Source organism: Monodelphis domestica, chromosome 2, assembly GCF_027887165.1.
Source record: "Monodelphis domestica isolate mMonDom1 chromosome 2, mMonDom1.pri, whole genome shotgun sequence".
NCBI classification, from domain to species: domain Eukaryota; kingdom Metazoa; phylum Chordata; class Mammalia; order Didelphimorphia; family Didelphidae; genus Monodelphis; species Monodelphis domestica.
In genome coordinates this window covers 327,462,681-327,479,968 of record NC_077228.1, presented here as the reverse complement: position 1 = coordinate 327,479,968, position 17,288 = coordinate 327,462,681, and the positions used below count along the sequence as shown (strand labels likewise).

The 17,288-nt window shown below is 38.6% G+C and overlaps 1 protein-coding gene across 3 annotated transcripts in view; it reads right to left on the bottom strand.

Moving 5' to 3' along the window:
- The window catches only part of SENP6 (SUMO specific peptidase 6), a 122,997-nt gene extending 105,936 nt beyond the window's left edge, over positions 1 to 17,061 (bottom strand). The window contains exon 1 of one of the 3 annotated variants that reach the window (XM_056818511.1): positions 15,942 to 17,061. In XM_056818511.1, coding sequence (XP_056674489.1) covers positions 15,942 to 16,011 — 70 coding nt within the window. In that variant the 5' untranslated portion in view covers positions 16,012 to 17,061. The remainder of the gene's footprint in view (positions 1 to 15,941) is intronic. The other 2 variants (XM_056818513.1, XM_056818512.1) reach the window with 2 other exon arrangements.
- Between the last annotated feature and the right edge of the window lie 227 nt (positions 17,062 to 17,288).

The window sequence follows — 17,288 nt, the reverse complement described above, 5'->3', positions numbered from 1 at the left end:
TCTCTCCTAAATTACTTTGCAGTTTCTTTGTACTTATTTATATATTTTTGTATACAACTGTATGTGTGTATATATATAAATAAAACAAGACAATAAAGGTGTATATACACCTTTATTGTCTTCCTCATTAGAATGTAAACTAGAGATTAGAGACTTTTATTGTATTACTATCTCTAGGGCATAGCACAAAATATATGCTTAATAAAAAATGTGTAGTGATTGATTGAATGATGCTGAAAAAAAATCTTTTGATAAAACAGAACACTAATTTCTGTGAAAAACACCAAAAAGAATAGAATATAGAATATAAAAATAAATGGACCTTTCTTTAATATGATAAATAGAATGAGGGCACATGATTATATGTAATGGAGAAATAAATGTTAAGATATTTCTCCAATAAGATCAGGATAAAGCAAAGATATTTATTATCATTACAATTATTTGATATGCTGCTAAAAAATGCTAACTAGCTATGATGAGAAAAATGATTTGGGGAAATAAGCATAAGATGAAACAATTACATCACTCTTTGCAAATGATATGCTTTAGAACAGTGATGATGAACCTATGGATGGGTGTCAATGATGACATGCAGAGTGCTCTCTGTGGGCATGCCAACCACGCTCCCTCTGTTACTAGAAAGGCAGAGGGACTCAGGTGGAGCTGTTCCCTTCCCCCTTCTCTACTGTGCCTGATGACATTTTTTTCACATCCCCCACCCCTCTGGCCAACAGCCCAATGTGAGTGCTTATTCACCTGTGGGGAGTAAGAGGGTAAGGGGAGGTGCTCGGAGGTGCTCAGAGGGGGCAGGGCATGGCACGTGGATCCTGGGGGTGTTGCATGACATGCAGTCTCTAAAAGGTTCACTATCACTGTTTTAGTGCATCAGAGACTTCCCAGAGGGTCTACAAAGTCAAAACTACTGATGACAACACTGTGATATTATTTGCCCATGAAAATACTCCTCTCTTTTTACCAACTACTTGGCTGAGCAGCCAATTTTCTTTATAATACTTCAACCAAAACATAACACATTGAATACAGAAGCTGGTTAAGAAATTCAACATTTTAATATTAAGCGTGACATGTTTGCTAAAATATGTAAAACAACAGTAAATATTTGTTCTGGAAAATACTGCTGTTTAATAAAAATTTTACTTACATTAACTTATAGTGGATTTATTATTTTTAAAAGAAACTCTAAAATTTCATCAATTTTAACTTAGAATACAGTAAATACAAATCTTCATTAATTATGAATGTAAAGTATTTCTAAGACTAAAACAATGAGAACTGTTGGCTTAGAGAAACTTGAAAATTCAAATAAAATTAATTGAAACAATAACTTATCAGGTTTTCTGAATACTATTTAAAAAGGAAATAGGAATTTCATTCATAAGAACTCCAGAAAATACAAATAAATGTATAAAATACTTGGGAATATACCTACCAAGCCCACAAAGAAAAATAATGCATATTTATATACACATTCAAGTACAAAATACTCTAAAGAAACAAATAACTGAAGAAAAATTAATTGCTATTGGATACGTTACACCAATAATAAAGATGATTCTACTACTCAAATTAGTCATTTAGTGCCAAACCTATTAAACTTCCAAGGACTTATTTTATAGAACTAGAAAATGTTTAACGAAATTCATCTCAAAGAAAAAAAAGATCAAGATTCATAAGGGAAAATTTGAGGAGGGGTGATAAAGAAAGGAGACTAGCAGTACCTGATCTCAAATTATACCACAAAGGAATAATCATCAAAACTCTTTGGTATTGGCTAAAAAGAAAAAAAATTAATCAATGGAACAGATCAGGTACACAATATACAGAAATAAATTAGTATATAGTGCTAGATAAAACTTGGACTCCTAACTACTAAGATTTTACTATTCATTAAAGATTTCTAGGAAAACTGGCAGAAATGAAGTTTGGAACATCTCACACAATATACCAAAGCAATTTCCAAATAGATACGTAAATTATATATAAAAAGATATGCATAAACAAATTAAGATAGCAAGGAGGCATGTAACTTGTACACATGGATGGAAGTATATATATAATCAAACAATAGATTATCACAGAAGATAAAATATACAATTTTACTTATAACTAGTAGTGATTAAGAAAAATGGTTGTTCATAGTCCAACTCTGTAATCATTAGGCTAGAATCGATTGACATATTTTCATAATTTTAACTTAGAATAGTATGAACTTTAATATATGCAACCAATTCACAGGATTCATTGATTCACACTAATGAGAGATCTAGTAGTAGATAAAATTTTAAAAGCTTCTGAACAAAAAATTGAGGCAAAATTAAAAAGAGAAACCATTAATTGTAGGAAAAAATATTTTCAGCAAGTTTCTTTCATAAAGGTCTGGTACCAAAAATAGACAGAGATCCAATTCAACTAGGATATGAACAAGGAAGTCTCAGAAGAAGACTGGCAAACTATCAAGAAGCATAAGAAAAAATGCTTCAAATTACTGATAGCTAGAAAAATACATATTAAAATAATGCTAGTCTTACCTCACAGCTTTCAGACTAATAGAGATGACAAAAGGAAAATGACATAAAAAGTGTTCTAAATATCTTATAATCAGAGAAATGCAAATCAAAATAACTGAGGTACCACCTCATCCCTAGCAGATTGGCTAACATGAAAGCAAAGGAAAGTAATAAATGGGGGGGGGGGGGGGGGGAGTGGCAAAATTGGGACGTTAATGCATTGCTAGTGGAGTTGTGAATTGATCTAACCATTCTGGATAGCAATTTGGAACTATGCCCAAAGGGCACTAAAAGACTGCCTGCCCTTTGATCCAGCCATACCACTGCTGGGTTTATACTCCAAAGAGATCATAAGGAAAAGGCTTGCACAAAAATATTTATAGCCACACTCTTTGTGGTGGCAAAAAAAAAAAGGAAAATGAGGGGATGCCCTCCGATTGGGGAAATGGCTGAACAAAATTGTACTATGTGTTAGTGATGGTATACTATTGTGCTCAAAGGAATAATAAACTGGAGGAATTCCATGTGAACTGGAATGACCTCCAGGAATTGATGCAGAGTGAAAGAGCAGAACCAAGAGAACATTATACGCACAGACTGATATACTGTGGTATAATCGAATGTAATGGACTTCTCTACTAGCAGCAATGCAATGATCTAGGACAATTCTGAGGGACTTAAAAGAAGAGATGCTATCCACATCCAGAGAAAGAACTGTGGGAGTAGAAACAGAGAAGAAAAACAACTACTTGATCTCGGGATATTGGGATGTAGACTCTAAATCATCACCCTAGTGCAAATATCAATGATACAGAAATAGATGTTGATCAATGACAAATGTAAAACCCAGTGGAATTGTGTGTCAGCTATGGGAAGGGGGAGGAAAGAGGGGAAGGAAAGAACATGAATCTTGTAACCATGGAAAAATATTCTACATTAAATAAATTTTTCCAAGTTAAAAAAAAAAAAGACATTTCTAAATAAATTTCAATAGGACAAGAACCTGATGGGACACCTAAGGTTAGAGCCAGACAGATAAGAATCAAGAAAAGGAAACTGAAAAGGAGGGAACTTGTATAAGTCTGGGCAAGTTACAACTCCCATTGCCTAGCCCTTACCACTCTTCTGTCTTGGAACCATTACCCAGTATTGATTCTAAGATGGAAGGTATGGGCTTAAAAAAAAAATTCTACATATATCCCTTGATCCAGCAATATCACTACTAGGTTTGTACCCTAAAGACATAATAATGGAAAATGTTTGTACAAAAATATTCATAGCCTCGCTCTTGACGGTGGCAAAAAATGGGAAAATAAGGGGGTGTCCCTCTAATGGGGAATGGCTGAACAAACTGTGATATATGATGGCAATGGAATACTATTGTGCTGTAAGGAATGATGAACTGGAGGATTTCCACATGAACTAGAACAGCGGTTCTCAACCTGTGGGTCGCCTAAAGCCATCGAAAAATACATATTTCCGATGGCTTTAGCTGCTGAGAAATCACGCCACCTTACAACAGCAAGATCTCGGAAAGAACGGGGACCCTGCTGCCCACACATTGTACTAATATTAGTTACCTATCAGCAACCCTCCCCCTATGAGGGGCAATGGATTTACCCTGTTGCCGGACTCAAACAGAGACCCAGAGAGAGCATGCGGGCACTGGCTCCAGAGGGGTTAAGAATGAGTCCTAGAACAGATAACTCCTGGAGTGGAGCCGAGTGACCCCAGCAAAGTGAAGCCTCAGTTGGAGCTGGAGGGAGATGACAGCTTCTGCGGACCCCCTCCCCAGGCAGGACTTACCTTCTGCCCCAGTGCTCAGGCTGCCTCCTGCTGGATTAATATTTCTCAACATATAATTAAATATTGTTTTTGTGTTTAATCACTGTGTTTAAATTATGTTTGATTTGTAGCAATGAGAATACATAATGCATATCAGGTGTTTACATTCCAAATCATAATTGTAGCAAAATTACAGTTTTGAAGTAGCCACCAAAATAATTTTTTGGTTTGGGGTCTCTGCAACATGAGGAACTGTATTGCAGGGTCACAGCATTAGAAAGGTTGAGAACCACTGAACTAGAAGAACCTCCAGGAGCTGATGCAGAGGAAAATGAGGACTCTCTATCCCCTAAAGTAGTCCTTTGAATTTCATATTTAGGACAGATAGAAGTCAGGACAGCTTCCACAACTGACCCAGAGGGTCCTGTCTTCTGTCCTGACTTCTATCTGTCCTAGATAAATTCTTTGGGTGGATAGCTTTATGATAAAAGTCCTATCTACTCCTGTTATCTTCTACTGGATTCACTGAAGGATGATCAAGGCTCAGAGGTTCTCTTAGACCAAGCTCTCTGAAGGAGTTCCCAAAGAGAAGTGAAGTAACTGCTTTGAATCTTCTTAGCTCTTCTGTTCTTTCCCAGAATTCTCTGTCTTCTCTTGCTCCTCCCCAGCTCCAGTTGCTTTTCTTGCATGCTGATCCGACTTTCCTCTCTTACAGTTTTAAACAAATGCTCAAGTGATTGACCTACCTCTCTTTTAGACAGGCCAACCAGGAATCTAGCCTTGTGGATAGAAGAAATCTTTGGAGAAGGTGGTCACAGGTCTACTGATGCAGCAAGACTCTTACTTTTGTATGGGCTACAGCCATCAAGACCAACAGTCACAACTTAATAGGGTACTAAGGATACCACTGGAAATCCCATTGACCTGCCTCCCAGTCAGGCTAGATTACCAACATTCCAGTAACTTCTGATAATCTCATTAAAGATATAATTAGCCATAAAATACCAATACAAAAATAATGATCAAGCTTGGCTTCAACTGAGACAATTGAGAAGGCATTATCCCACTTCTTTGCAAAGGTAGAAAACTATCTTTAAGGAAATTTCCCCCTCTCCTCTATTAATATTTGTTATATGAGATAGTCTTTGGGAAGAGAAATTGAAGGAATATTATCGGAAATGTAGGTCATGTAAAAAACAAGTTTATCAAAATTGTATTTTAAAAGAATGTCAACTCCTCGAAGGTAAATTTTTTCATCTGTTGTCTTTGAATTTCCAGTGCTTTGCATAGTTACCGGTATGTAGCGGGCATTCAATAAATACTTGTTAAATTGAGTTTTGTCTTTGAAGTGCATCACAGGATTTTTCTGGTAAGCCTATCACTTTTCTAGCTATGTTTTTTTCTTAAATGATTATTTAAATGTTTCCTCAAAGCCAAAATCTGTGTGTAATATCAAGTTGAAGAAGGAAATCTAAGCAGGATTGTCCATCATTTATGTAAGTGGTCTCTCATCTATTGTAAATTCCTTGAGAGTGAATGCCATATCTTATACTAGGGTTTAAGACATTCCATCAAAGTAATAGCCAATGAAATTGGGTGTCGGCTGTGGGAAAGGTGGGCAGAGGGGAGGGAGGGAAACAAAGTGAGTATTGTAAGCAAAAAAATAAAATTAAAAAAAATTCCATCAAGTTATTTAGTAAATTAGTATTTAGTTATTGGCATCAAGTTATTTATACAATTAAATCATAGAACCAAATAGTTGGAATTCAATCTTTTTTTTTTTTAACCCCTACCTTCCATCTTGGAGTCAATACTTTGTATTGGTTCCAAGGCAGAAGAGTAGTAAGGGCTAGGCAATGGGGGTTAAGTGACTTGCCCAGGGACACACAGCTGGGAAGTGTCTGAGACCAGATTTGAATCTGGGACCTCTCATCTCTAGGCCCTGCTCTCAATCCACAGCTGCCCTTGGAATTCAATCTTATCATCTCAAAATATTTAAATATAATTTTCTGAAATTACACTTTACTGTCTCTTGAAAAGAAGCCTATAATCCTTTATAGTGGAGTTGGTGAACCCTTTAGACCTCTCATTACTGGATAGAGCTAAGGGAGAAAGTGCTTGCTTTGGGTGGCTGGACAGAGGGGTGAAGCATGCAAAAAAAATGTCCTTGGGTGCTGGGAAGATAAGGAAAGAGCAGCTCCCTGAGTGAGTGCCTGCTCTGCAAGCATATCTCATCTTCCCCAACAAGGCTATATATTAACACGGGGTGCAAGCAATGTTGGGCACTAGACTTGGAACTTCTCTAAAACTTCAGCTGCTCTAGCTATTTACCAGCCCATATTAGAGTTCTTCCTGCCCAGGGGTACAGAGCTATCAGTTTACGACCCAGAAAAATCTTGATTAGGTTCTCAGCTTTTCCCAGATCTTCCTGATTTTCATTGGCATTATATAGAACTGACAACAAATTCTGTGGATATATTGTCTCTCCTGCTGTTTTGATGAAGCTATAAGGGAAAGATTTTGAATCTGTAGTTGCACTGTAAGAAAACTCCTACAAATGCAGATCAATAACTGTTCAGCAACTTAAGAGACTCAGCATGTTGCCAGGGTCACTAGGGAGATAAGTTAACTTTCAAAGATCAAACAGCCAGTATGGGTCAGAACTGTTATTTAGATCCAAGCCCTGACTCTAAACCACCTTGCCACCAACTATATATAGTACAGTGAATTTAAGCTATTGTCCTAATTAACTTTTTAGCTTATATTCTAAGGTATTCTAAGTAAAGCATCATTTATTTTCACAAATAGAATTGACTATACTTTGTCAACTGTAACAATTAAAATTGGTTGCCAATAAATGTAACACTTAAAAAACTGCCATTTAAAAAATAATTAACCCTTAAGTCAAAATAGCTGTTAGTAACTTTTAACAATTTAGTTTAATATAAATATAGTGAGAGAGAGAGAGAGAGAGAGAGAGAGAGAGAGAGAGAGAGAGAGAGAGAGAGAGAAGTAGAAAGTATTGCCTAGCTAGATACCCTATAATTGCTGGCAAAATAAACCCAGCTCATCACCTGGCAATTCCCTATCTCCACAAGGAGTCCCAGTAGTCTCTTCAGCCAGAAGTCCCAGTGGTGTCTTCAACAAGGGTTCCACCAACACAAGCCTCTTCCTTCAGCTCCAGTCACTCCCATGAGAAGTGACTCCAAAAAGCCAAGGAATCAATCCACAAGAAAGTTCTTTCTCAAAAGACCAGGAATGAACAAATCTTCTTTTGGGTCTTGCCTTTTATGTCCACTTTTCCATGTCACTTCCTATCTCTCCCCCTGTTCACAGGAACCAATCACAGCCTTTCAATGTACTTGTGGCCATTGTGGTTGAGAAATTTTTCTGTTAGTGATTTACTCAGTGTTAAGTAGGGGTATTTTAAGTTCTTGATTAACTCAAAATATAGATTTTTAGTTCTCTCTTCACACAATACATACTTTCCTCTTTATTTTTGTCTTAGTAAGCTATAGTAATATATTAAATAACAATGACAATGGGCAACCTTGCTTTGCTTCTGATCTAACTGGGAAGTTCCCAGTGTTTCACCACTATAAAGAATATTAGTACTTGGTTTTACATAAATAAATCTTGATATCATGTTAAGGCAAGGTTCTTTTGTTTCCATGTTTAAGCATTTAATGTTTTATATTTTATTGAAGATTTTTCTGTATCGATTATTATAATTGTTTTGTTTTTCCATTAATATGATTAATGCCAGTTGATTTTCTAATTTTGAACTTTCCTTACATTGTTGATATGAATCAAACTTGGTCACAATGAATTAATTTTTGGTTAAGATACTATAATTGCTTTGCTGGTATGTTATTTATCATATCAATATTCATTAGTGATAGTGGACTGTAATTTTCTTTCTCTACAATTTCCTGATTTGGGAATCTGAACCACCTTTGTTTAGTAGATGATCTTTTCCCTAAATTTATGCAGAATGGTACAATGGCAAGTGTTATATGTGGAGTTATGACTTGGGTTCAAATCCAGGATACTATTTTCTTTTCTAGCTATGACTCTGGGCAAGTCAACACTCTTGGGTCGGAGTCTCAAATGTCCTCAACTGTAAGAAGACTAGTTGATTTATGGGGTTCTTTCCAACTGCTCATCTATATTATTAATTTTATTTTAAATGTTTGATAAAATTCATTTATAAAATAATTTAGACCTGTCTATGTATAGCTGTTTTCAATTTCCCTCAGACCAAAATAAATGCAAAATAAGTGAACAAAATGAGGATTTTGTCAGTGTATGGGGTTATACTAGATAGTTGCTGAGGTTCCTTTCAACCCTCAACTTTTAGCATCTGTGAATTAGATGAATGATACAATGTGTAACTATAATGGCTACAATCTGGCCTATTTAAAAACAATTTTCAACACTAAAAAAATGGGAAATGGATAAAAACAAATACTGACTAGAGACAATCACCATTTCCTAAGGAAATTTAACTGATACAAGTCAAACACTGCAGTGAGATCTGAAATATTAGTGAGTTATTATTGATACTCTTGTGAAGAAATATGGCAACCAAGCTACCATCCACAAATTAATTTAGAATATAAACGTATTTGTAAAAGTTTACAGAGGACAATAAAAGATTAAGAAATAATGATTTCATAGAGGTGGCAGGAAAATGAGTCCACAGAAAGGATGGAAATCCAATGCCAGATCATATCCAGGGCAATTCGAGACTAGGATGGCAAATAGATGAAAAATGGAAAAGATATTACAACATAAACCTTTCTCCTCATCAGAAAGTTGAATCACCACCTTGGTCCTGATGTACCTCATGGAAATAATAGTAACATTTAGAAATCACTTCAAAGTTTACAAAAGTGACCTACATACATGATTATATTTGAGTCCAATGACAAAGTATAAGGGAGGTATTAAAGATAAAATAATCCCCATTTTACAAATGGGAGAACTAAGGCTCAGAATGATTAAGTAAATTGGCCACAGTCACGTTGCTGATGTCAGAAGTAGGATTTGAACCTAAATTTTTGACACTTTTCAACTCTTTTCACTAAGTCACACTGCCTCCTGAGAAAAATAAGAATTTAATCTTTTAAGGAATTAGAAATAATACAAAAGAAAATAAAGGAAGAACAGCTATGGATACCCAAAGAAGGTCCATGCTGAAGGTAACAATTTCGGGAGTAAAAAAGTTCCCCCCCACCCCTGTTGTTTTGCTACACCTGCTCTTTATTATAAGGATATAATAAAATGCCTGGAAAGGACCTCAGGTCATTTGAACCCAACCGTATCATTTTACAAATATGGAAACTTGAGTACCAGAGGTAAAGTGACTGAATTTGCTTCCTATCCATTTGACCTTTCTATATACAATTTCTATATAGTTGTTTTTCTGTGGTTTCAGTCATGTCTGACCCCTCAGTGACCCCATTTGGGGTTTTCTTAGCAAAGATACTGAAGAGAGGCTTGCCATTCCCTTCTCCAGCTCATTTTACAGCTAAGACAAACAGGGTTAAGTGACTTGCCCAGGGTCACAGAGCTAGTAAGTGCTTGAGGTCAAATTTTAATTTAGGAAGATGAATCTTCCTCATTCCAGGCCAGACACTCCATCCACTAGGCCAGCTATATGTCCTCTTCTACAAGGTACTCGATGTTTTTTGGACTTTAATTCCTCATCTGTAAAATAGGGACAAGACTTTGCCTATCTCACATCATTATTATGGGGATTATTAAGTGAGATAGTGTACCATGCCAATGTATGAGGTAGAAGTGGAATTAATATATAACCTATGACTAAAAGATTTTAAGGTTCTTGGATACAGCCTTCTAGTCAGCTTAATACTCCTTTAAATGAATCTGTGACTTCATCTCGGTAAGTAGTTGTCATTCTTTCAGATCACAACTTATTTATGCCTTTTTACCCTGTGAGATTCTTCTAGACCATATTCTCACATAGAGCCTTTAGAGAGGATCTATCCAAGGTGCTGGAGGCCCTCCTCTACATCTTTTACATTTAGTGAATGCAATATATGGTTATTCATCTATATTCCCTCCTGGCTGCCATATGATCAACAAATCATCTTTTTTCCTATCATACATTTCCTTAATGATTTCCCTTGGAATACTGGTTTGATATTATTGAAAATACTATGCAATTTCCCAAATGCATTCTTGGCTCTCATTGTCCACGTGATTCTGAAAAAAAAAATCACACTTGCAACTTTTAACTGAGTAGCATTTCAGTAAGTTTATTTCATTCAATCACTATATGAAAGTTAATGACAATGGTTGACTATAATTCACTTTACCCCCCTTTAGTGACAGTCTTATATTTCTACTCTTGTTAAAATTTATTTTTTGGATAAGGAAAAATAATGCAGAAAAAACATAAGTCAACCCAGGTTCTAGTCCTGACTTAGTCACAAACTTCCTATGTGAAATCAAGAATGTAATATAACCTGTGTCTCAATTTCTATAGCTACCAAATATCAAGAGACTCAAAACAAGATGTATGAGTTAGTAGAAAATAGGAGGCAGCATGAAAAAGTCTTGAAGATCTCTGAATAGAGTAAATCCATTACCTCCTTAATCAGATTATTAAACTGAGATAACTCTGTCCAAAAATTCTTCCTTGAGTCTTTCTAAATCTTTCTTTCTGCTACTTCCATCTATTTCTCCTTTTGGGGGTGGGAGGGTAGTGCAGAGTTCAATTTCTCTTCCACATATGACAGCCTTCCAATAACTTTAAAACAGGAAAACTCCATGAATAATGGTGACACTGAGAGAAATGGTAGTCTTAGACAGGAACATAGTAAGTGCTTGATAAATGCTTATTTATTTGCCTTGATCTGGAAAAGCAAAAATCAGAGCTGGACAGAGGTGATATTTGATGCCTAAAAAGGTCTTAGGGCTGGAAAAAAGAATAGTTGACATTTACATGGTACTGCAGTGTTTTCAAAGTAGTTTATATAATATTTCATTTTATCCTTATAAAAATCCTGAGCAATACTGTCAATAGCATGTCCATTGAGCAGTGATGGCTAACCTTCATGCCCCACCACCTCAGACCTCATGCCACTCCCTCTCCCCCTCTCTTACCCCAGACAGGGGAGGAAGTTGGGCTGCTGAGCAGAAGGATAGGTGAAGTGAAAAAATGTCCTCAGTGTAGTGGAGAGGGGGAAGGGAGTAGCTCTCCCAAGTCCCTCTGCCTTTCTAGTAACCAACTCTGGTGTGTGACAGCTCCTGTGCCCACAGAGAGGGCTCTGCCTGCCCTTTTTGACATGTGTACTATAGGTTTGCCATCACAGCCATAGAGGAAACTAAGACTCTATAAGGGTTAAATGACTCATAAATGCTTAAAAAATTTATAAATGTCATAGCTAGGATCTAAATCCAATTATTTCTGACTTTTAGTCCAGAATTCTCAGAATGATTGTTGCCTTTCTTTCAAAAAGCACAAGGAGTCAAGACAAAACTGAATAAAAAGCAGTTTCAGGGTTTGGATTAAGGATAAGATGTCATTAACATAAACTTCCCAAGATCAAGAACAATCTGGAAGTTAAAAAACTATTTCCAGATCCAGAATTTGTCAGTGATATACATATGACTCTGAATAATTCTTTTTACTCTTATGGGCCAGTTTCCTCATTTGTAAAATAAAGGTGATATTAGGAGGCCAATGCAAAGCCTCCAGGTGGAGATCAATAACACTAAGAGTCTGGCCTGAACATTCCCAAAGGAAAGACCAAGTAGAAGAAGACTATCTATTGCTTAGATTTCTACATGTATCTGAATAGAAAACTTATAAAGCCTATCTAATAATGTGTATATCTGGAATAAGCAGTACAGAAAGAAAGATCTGAGTCCAAACTGAAAAAAAGGAGAAAAGCTGGTTGGATTACTTTGGGGGAAATTGCAAAATTCTCCTACAGACCCCACAAACATTGAAAAAGCAAAGGTCCATCTTTTCAATACTAACATGCATTTTTACTATTGTTATTGAGAAGTGAGATATGAAACATTTAAACTAAAAATCTGAGTCACATAGAAAGTGATGAAGAGGTGTATGGTTGGTATGAAGTCATTGCAATACATAACTAATGAGGGACTCTAAAGAACCAAAGTTGAGGACATCAAGGAATTGTATGACAAGAAGAGAAAATGGCCTGGTAAATTGATCAGAGTAAGGGAATACAAGTGTATAAGCCAGAGTTCCACTACCCCAATGTTGAAAGAAACCAGACTGGCCTGAATGGGCTGTAATCATCTCTTTTGAAAAGATCTTTGAATCAGAGTTCAGATTCCAATATATGAGTATAAGGGAGTAAGATTCTTTCAAACTCTGAAATTCCAATTACATCGCCAAAAAAAAAAGACAGGCAAGCCTGAGGAAGAAACAATTAAAGAGGAAACAAAAGTATGCTTCAAGATGCTAAACTAAATTGATCTGGTAACATCTATTCAGAGGAATATAGGGAAATGAACTAGGCTTTGCAAGACAGAAATTACTTCAGGAATTAATGGAGGGGAGGCAATTAGGGGATGGTGTGGAGGCAGGACAGAGGCAGTTGCAGCTGCAGCTGTGGCTCCTTGGTTAAGCACACTCAGCCTTGTAGTCAGGAAGACATGAGTTCAAACCCAGTCTCAGGCACTTCCTAGCCGCGTGATCCTGAGCAAGTCACTTAATTTCTGATAGCCTGACAAAAGGATCCACCAGATTCACTGAAGAAGGAAATGGCAAACCACTCCAGTATCCTTTGCCAAGAAAATCCCATGGATAGCCATGGTCCACAGGGTCACAAAAAGTCAAGACACAACTAAGCAACTGAACAACAACAAAGTTAAGATAACATGGTACTGGAATTGGAGTTAGAGGACTCAGCTCTATCACTTAGGTGAATGACCTTGAATAAGTATCTTTCTTTCTGAACTTCAGTCTTCACTGGCAAAATGGAAAAGCTGGGCTAAATGACTTTAAAACTCAAAGTTCCCTGACAACTCTAAATATATGATTCCATAATAAAGAACAGGTAAAGCAAGAAGCAATTTCTGCGAGAAAACAGAAACAAGAGTATACTTCTAAATATCTTTATTTTGGGCCATAGAGAATAAAAAGAGGGGGATTATTTAAGAACATTAAGGGAGGGAAAGGACAAAGAGGAAAAAGACAATAGGCCTTATACAGAAGCTCCCAAGAACATCAACAAGTAGAACTAAAGAAAAGGGAAAGAAGGGGAAGGACCTCTAGGTAGCATAGAATTTGATGTAAATGTTAAAAAACAAAAGGAATCAAAAGAGGAAGAATTCAAATGAAATGAAGAATAGGAAGAATCCAAAAGACAATTTTAGGATACTATTAACATGATCTTAAAGAGTGTGGGAGTATTTTAATAATTTCCTTCTACCCTAGCTATTTCACTTAGAAAGTTTCCAAGGTATCTAATAGTTGGAAATGGAGCGGAAATGATTAAGGAAATTTATTACAACTGTAACTATCAATAACAGAACTTTATAAACTTCTATTTTTACGTTAATAGTCAATAAGCATATAATTCTTATCATTTATGTGTATACAACTTAAAAAATATTTATGAGATTTCAAAGTTTGCTTTAGTCTCTAATCCCATTTGGCCATCCAGTGATTGTCCCCATTGCCATTCTTTGGGTTTCCCCACCAAGTTATACTTACTTTATTTTATCTCAGTGTTACAAGAATGAGATGAGGTGATGTCAAAGTTCTTTATAAAAATGCTATAAAAATCTAAAATATTCTTCTTCAATATCAGCAGTTCCAATAAGGTCCAGTAGATAAAGATGTGGTGAAACTAATTCCACATCAAATGTATAGAAGTGCTTAGCACAATACCTGGCACTTAATAAATATTTATTCTCTCCTTTCCCCTTTTTCTGCTCACTCAAAGGTGGTAATATCAAGTAGGCTAAGAAAGAAGTTAAAACTAACACCTAATGTGAAGTTAAAATTATCATCAATAATTCCTTTGGGTTTTTTGATTTATGTCACAAAATTCTGTTTCTTACTTATTCCTGCCTTTAACATACATGAACATTCACATCTTGAATAATCTATATGTCAGTTATCTTCACAGAATTCATTAGTATCTACAGAACCCTGATGCCTAATAATGCACACAAGTTTAATACTGATGTTTCAAGGTACAGCATAAAATTATCATTCAAGTCTCCAATCACAAAACACACCATAATGTGCATATAGCAAAGACTTAAGAGAGAAAACTTGGCCAACATTCAGATCTCTTGAATAGCCAACCTGACCAAATAACATCTTAGAGAAAACTAAACCAAGACAATTCATTAGCTTTCTCTAAATCCTGAAGATACTTTCATTACTCTTCTAAAGGCTAATATTCTAGTATGATTCAATTCTGAGTGGACAAACTGAAATCTAATGTTGAATTGAAGTCAAGTTTTTTTAAAAAAGGTTCAAAATAATGTGTTCTCCCCTCACACCGTCATATACTTAAAAATAATTTCTTCCCTTATTTAAATGGTAACTCTGGTTTAAAAAGCATCATTCATGATAGGCTCAGCAAATAAAAACAAAATACAACAAAACCATATGAATCGTGAAGTTGACTTTCAGTTTTTTTTTTAACCAATGGGGAAAGAAAACTAGCTCATCTAAAAGTTATCAGTGTAAACCAAATTATCTAAGTAAACACTAAGTACCATTTTCTGTCACTTAGCCCATAGATACAATGAATTTAATTAGAGGGTGATTATAAAAAAACCAAAATGCTTATTGTACTTACTGTAAGCATTTTTTCACGGCAACCAACTTTAAAAAGTTAAAGTACTGCCAGTTTGTTAAGGAGACTTTCGCTAGTTATTTTCTGACTGTATTCTGTTACCTCCATCCCTTCTCGTTTAAGAAAGCATATATTAAAAAATGTGAACCAGACAGTTCACAAAGAAACGAAGCAGGGCCCGAAGCAAGAGAGAAACAAACAAAAAAAATCCCATTTTGCCAAAACAATTCACCTCTCCCCTCCCCCACCTTTCAACAACTACCCCTAGCACAACCCAAACACTCTGAAACTTTCCATCAAAAATAAAGCAAGCCAGAAAACCAGTCTCATCCTACCTTCCCTCATGCCGGTGGTCCACTCTAAAGATGGAACTTTATTGCCAATGGTTTCTCTCCAAATTTCTAACCTTACATCGCCCCCTAATCGAATAGAGCCTTCTCTAGCTAGTCCTACCGCTCCACCCAGCAGCCAGGCGGTGTGTCCCTTCCCCTCCCCCAGGCCTCGCCGGCCTTCCAGGGGGCAGCAGGCCCGAGCCCAGATCCCCGAGCCCAGTAGGCTCCTCAATGTCCCATTCTGGGCCTACCTCACCCTCCCAACACATTTCCTCAATAGGCAGGAATCGAGCTCGGGAAAGGATGGGAGCTGAAGCGGATGGTGGCATTCTCAGGCCCGGGCCCGGGCCCCGGAGGCCACGTTTCCCTTCCAACTTCCCCGTGCCCACTCACCACACAAACACATACACGCACTCACACACAGATACACATTCACATACTCATTCACACAGAGACACTCTTACACCCACCTTCCAGAAAGCGGCCATCCCGAGCAGTGCTGCCGGGGCCGCCGCCGCCGCCGCCGCCGCCGGCCGCCATGTTCCTCCTCCTCCTCCTCCTCCTCCTCCTCCACCACCACTACCACTGCCGCCGCCACGGCCACAGTCTCCTCCTTACTCCATCATCGTCTTCACCTCCACCGCGCCGAACGGGAGGGGAAAAGAGGCCGCGCCACCCGGCAGTGCAGCAGCCACGTCGCAGGTCCCGGCCCGACCACTCAGCCCCGCCACCGGTTCCGACACCTCTACAGTCCGGCTAAGCTGAGGCGACCAACGCGCCGTCCTCAGGAGACGTGTTCTGTGGCCTGGGCCCCGGCCCCGACAGCGGGTGGTGCTATACCACCTAGGCCAAGCTTGGCTCCGGCTTCCACCGCACCTGAACCCGCCGGAAAAGCCCCCTTTCCTCGGCCCCAGGCGAGCGCCCCGGGGAGGCAGAGACCGCGAGAGCTGCGCGCGCTCGGGCCGGGAGATTCGTCTGTGCCCTTAGGCCGGCCAGTAAAATGGCCACAGCGAAGGCAAGAATAGCAGCTGCGCTGAGGTGGCGAAAGCGACGTGCTCCCCTCAGTCGCCCCCCAGCCCTGGCCCCTCGCTCGGGCCTCTACGCCACCGCCCGCTGACTACTGGCTCTCCCCGCTTGGTTACAATGCATCAACTCCAGCCTCTTGGGCAGTCCATGTGGGCAGGGGTGGAGGCGGGGTGGGTCTCGTCTCGGGCGGCTGCTCCTCCCCCACAGGCCCGGGCCGGGGCTTCCGCCTCCCTCAGATGCAGCAGCGAACACCTCCGCCGCTGGCTGCTTCCGCAGCAGCGCCAGCACCGGCTCAGACTAAGAAAGGAAGGGAGGGAGGGAAAGGAGGAGGGAGGCACCGCGCGCTGGCCGCCCAGGCCTCACAGCGCAGCTGCTTCGCGAGCCCCCCGAGCTCCGCGCTTCCGGCCGCCGCGTGGGCAGCTGCTGCTCGGAAGAGCTCTTGGGCTGGGGAGGCGGGGAATGCTGGTTCCCCAGTTCTCCGCAGCCAGTATCTTCTTAAGAATCTAAGGACCGTAGCGGGTGCGGGGAATGATGTATTTCTCTTAGTGACGGAAGTAAAAAGGCAAAGGTTACAAAGTGTTTGGGGGAGACAGCGTGGTGTAGTGAAAACAGTTGTGGGCCAGTCTTTCCGCCTCCCTGGATCTCTGTGCCATCAATCCTAAAATGAAAAGTACCTGCTGATCTCCTATGATCAGTCTGTTTCTAACGAGGATTTGATATTCGAAGCACCTTAGCCCCCAAAGATCAGGTTATTATTTAAATGAAGGGGGGGAAATCCGAATACATTAATC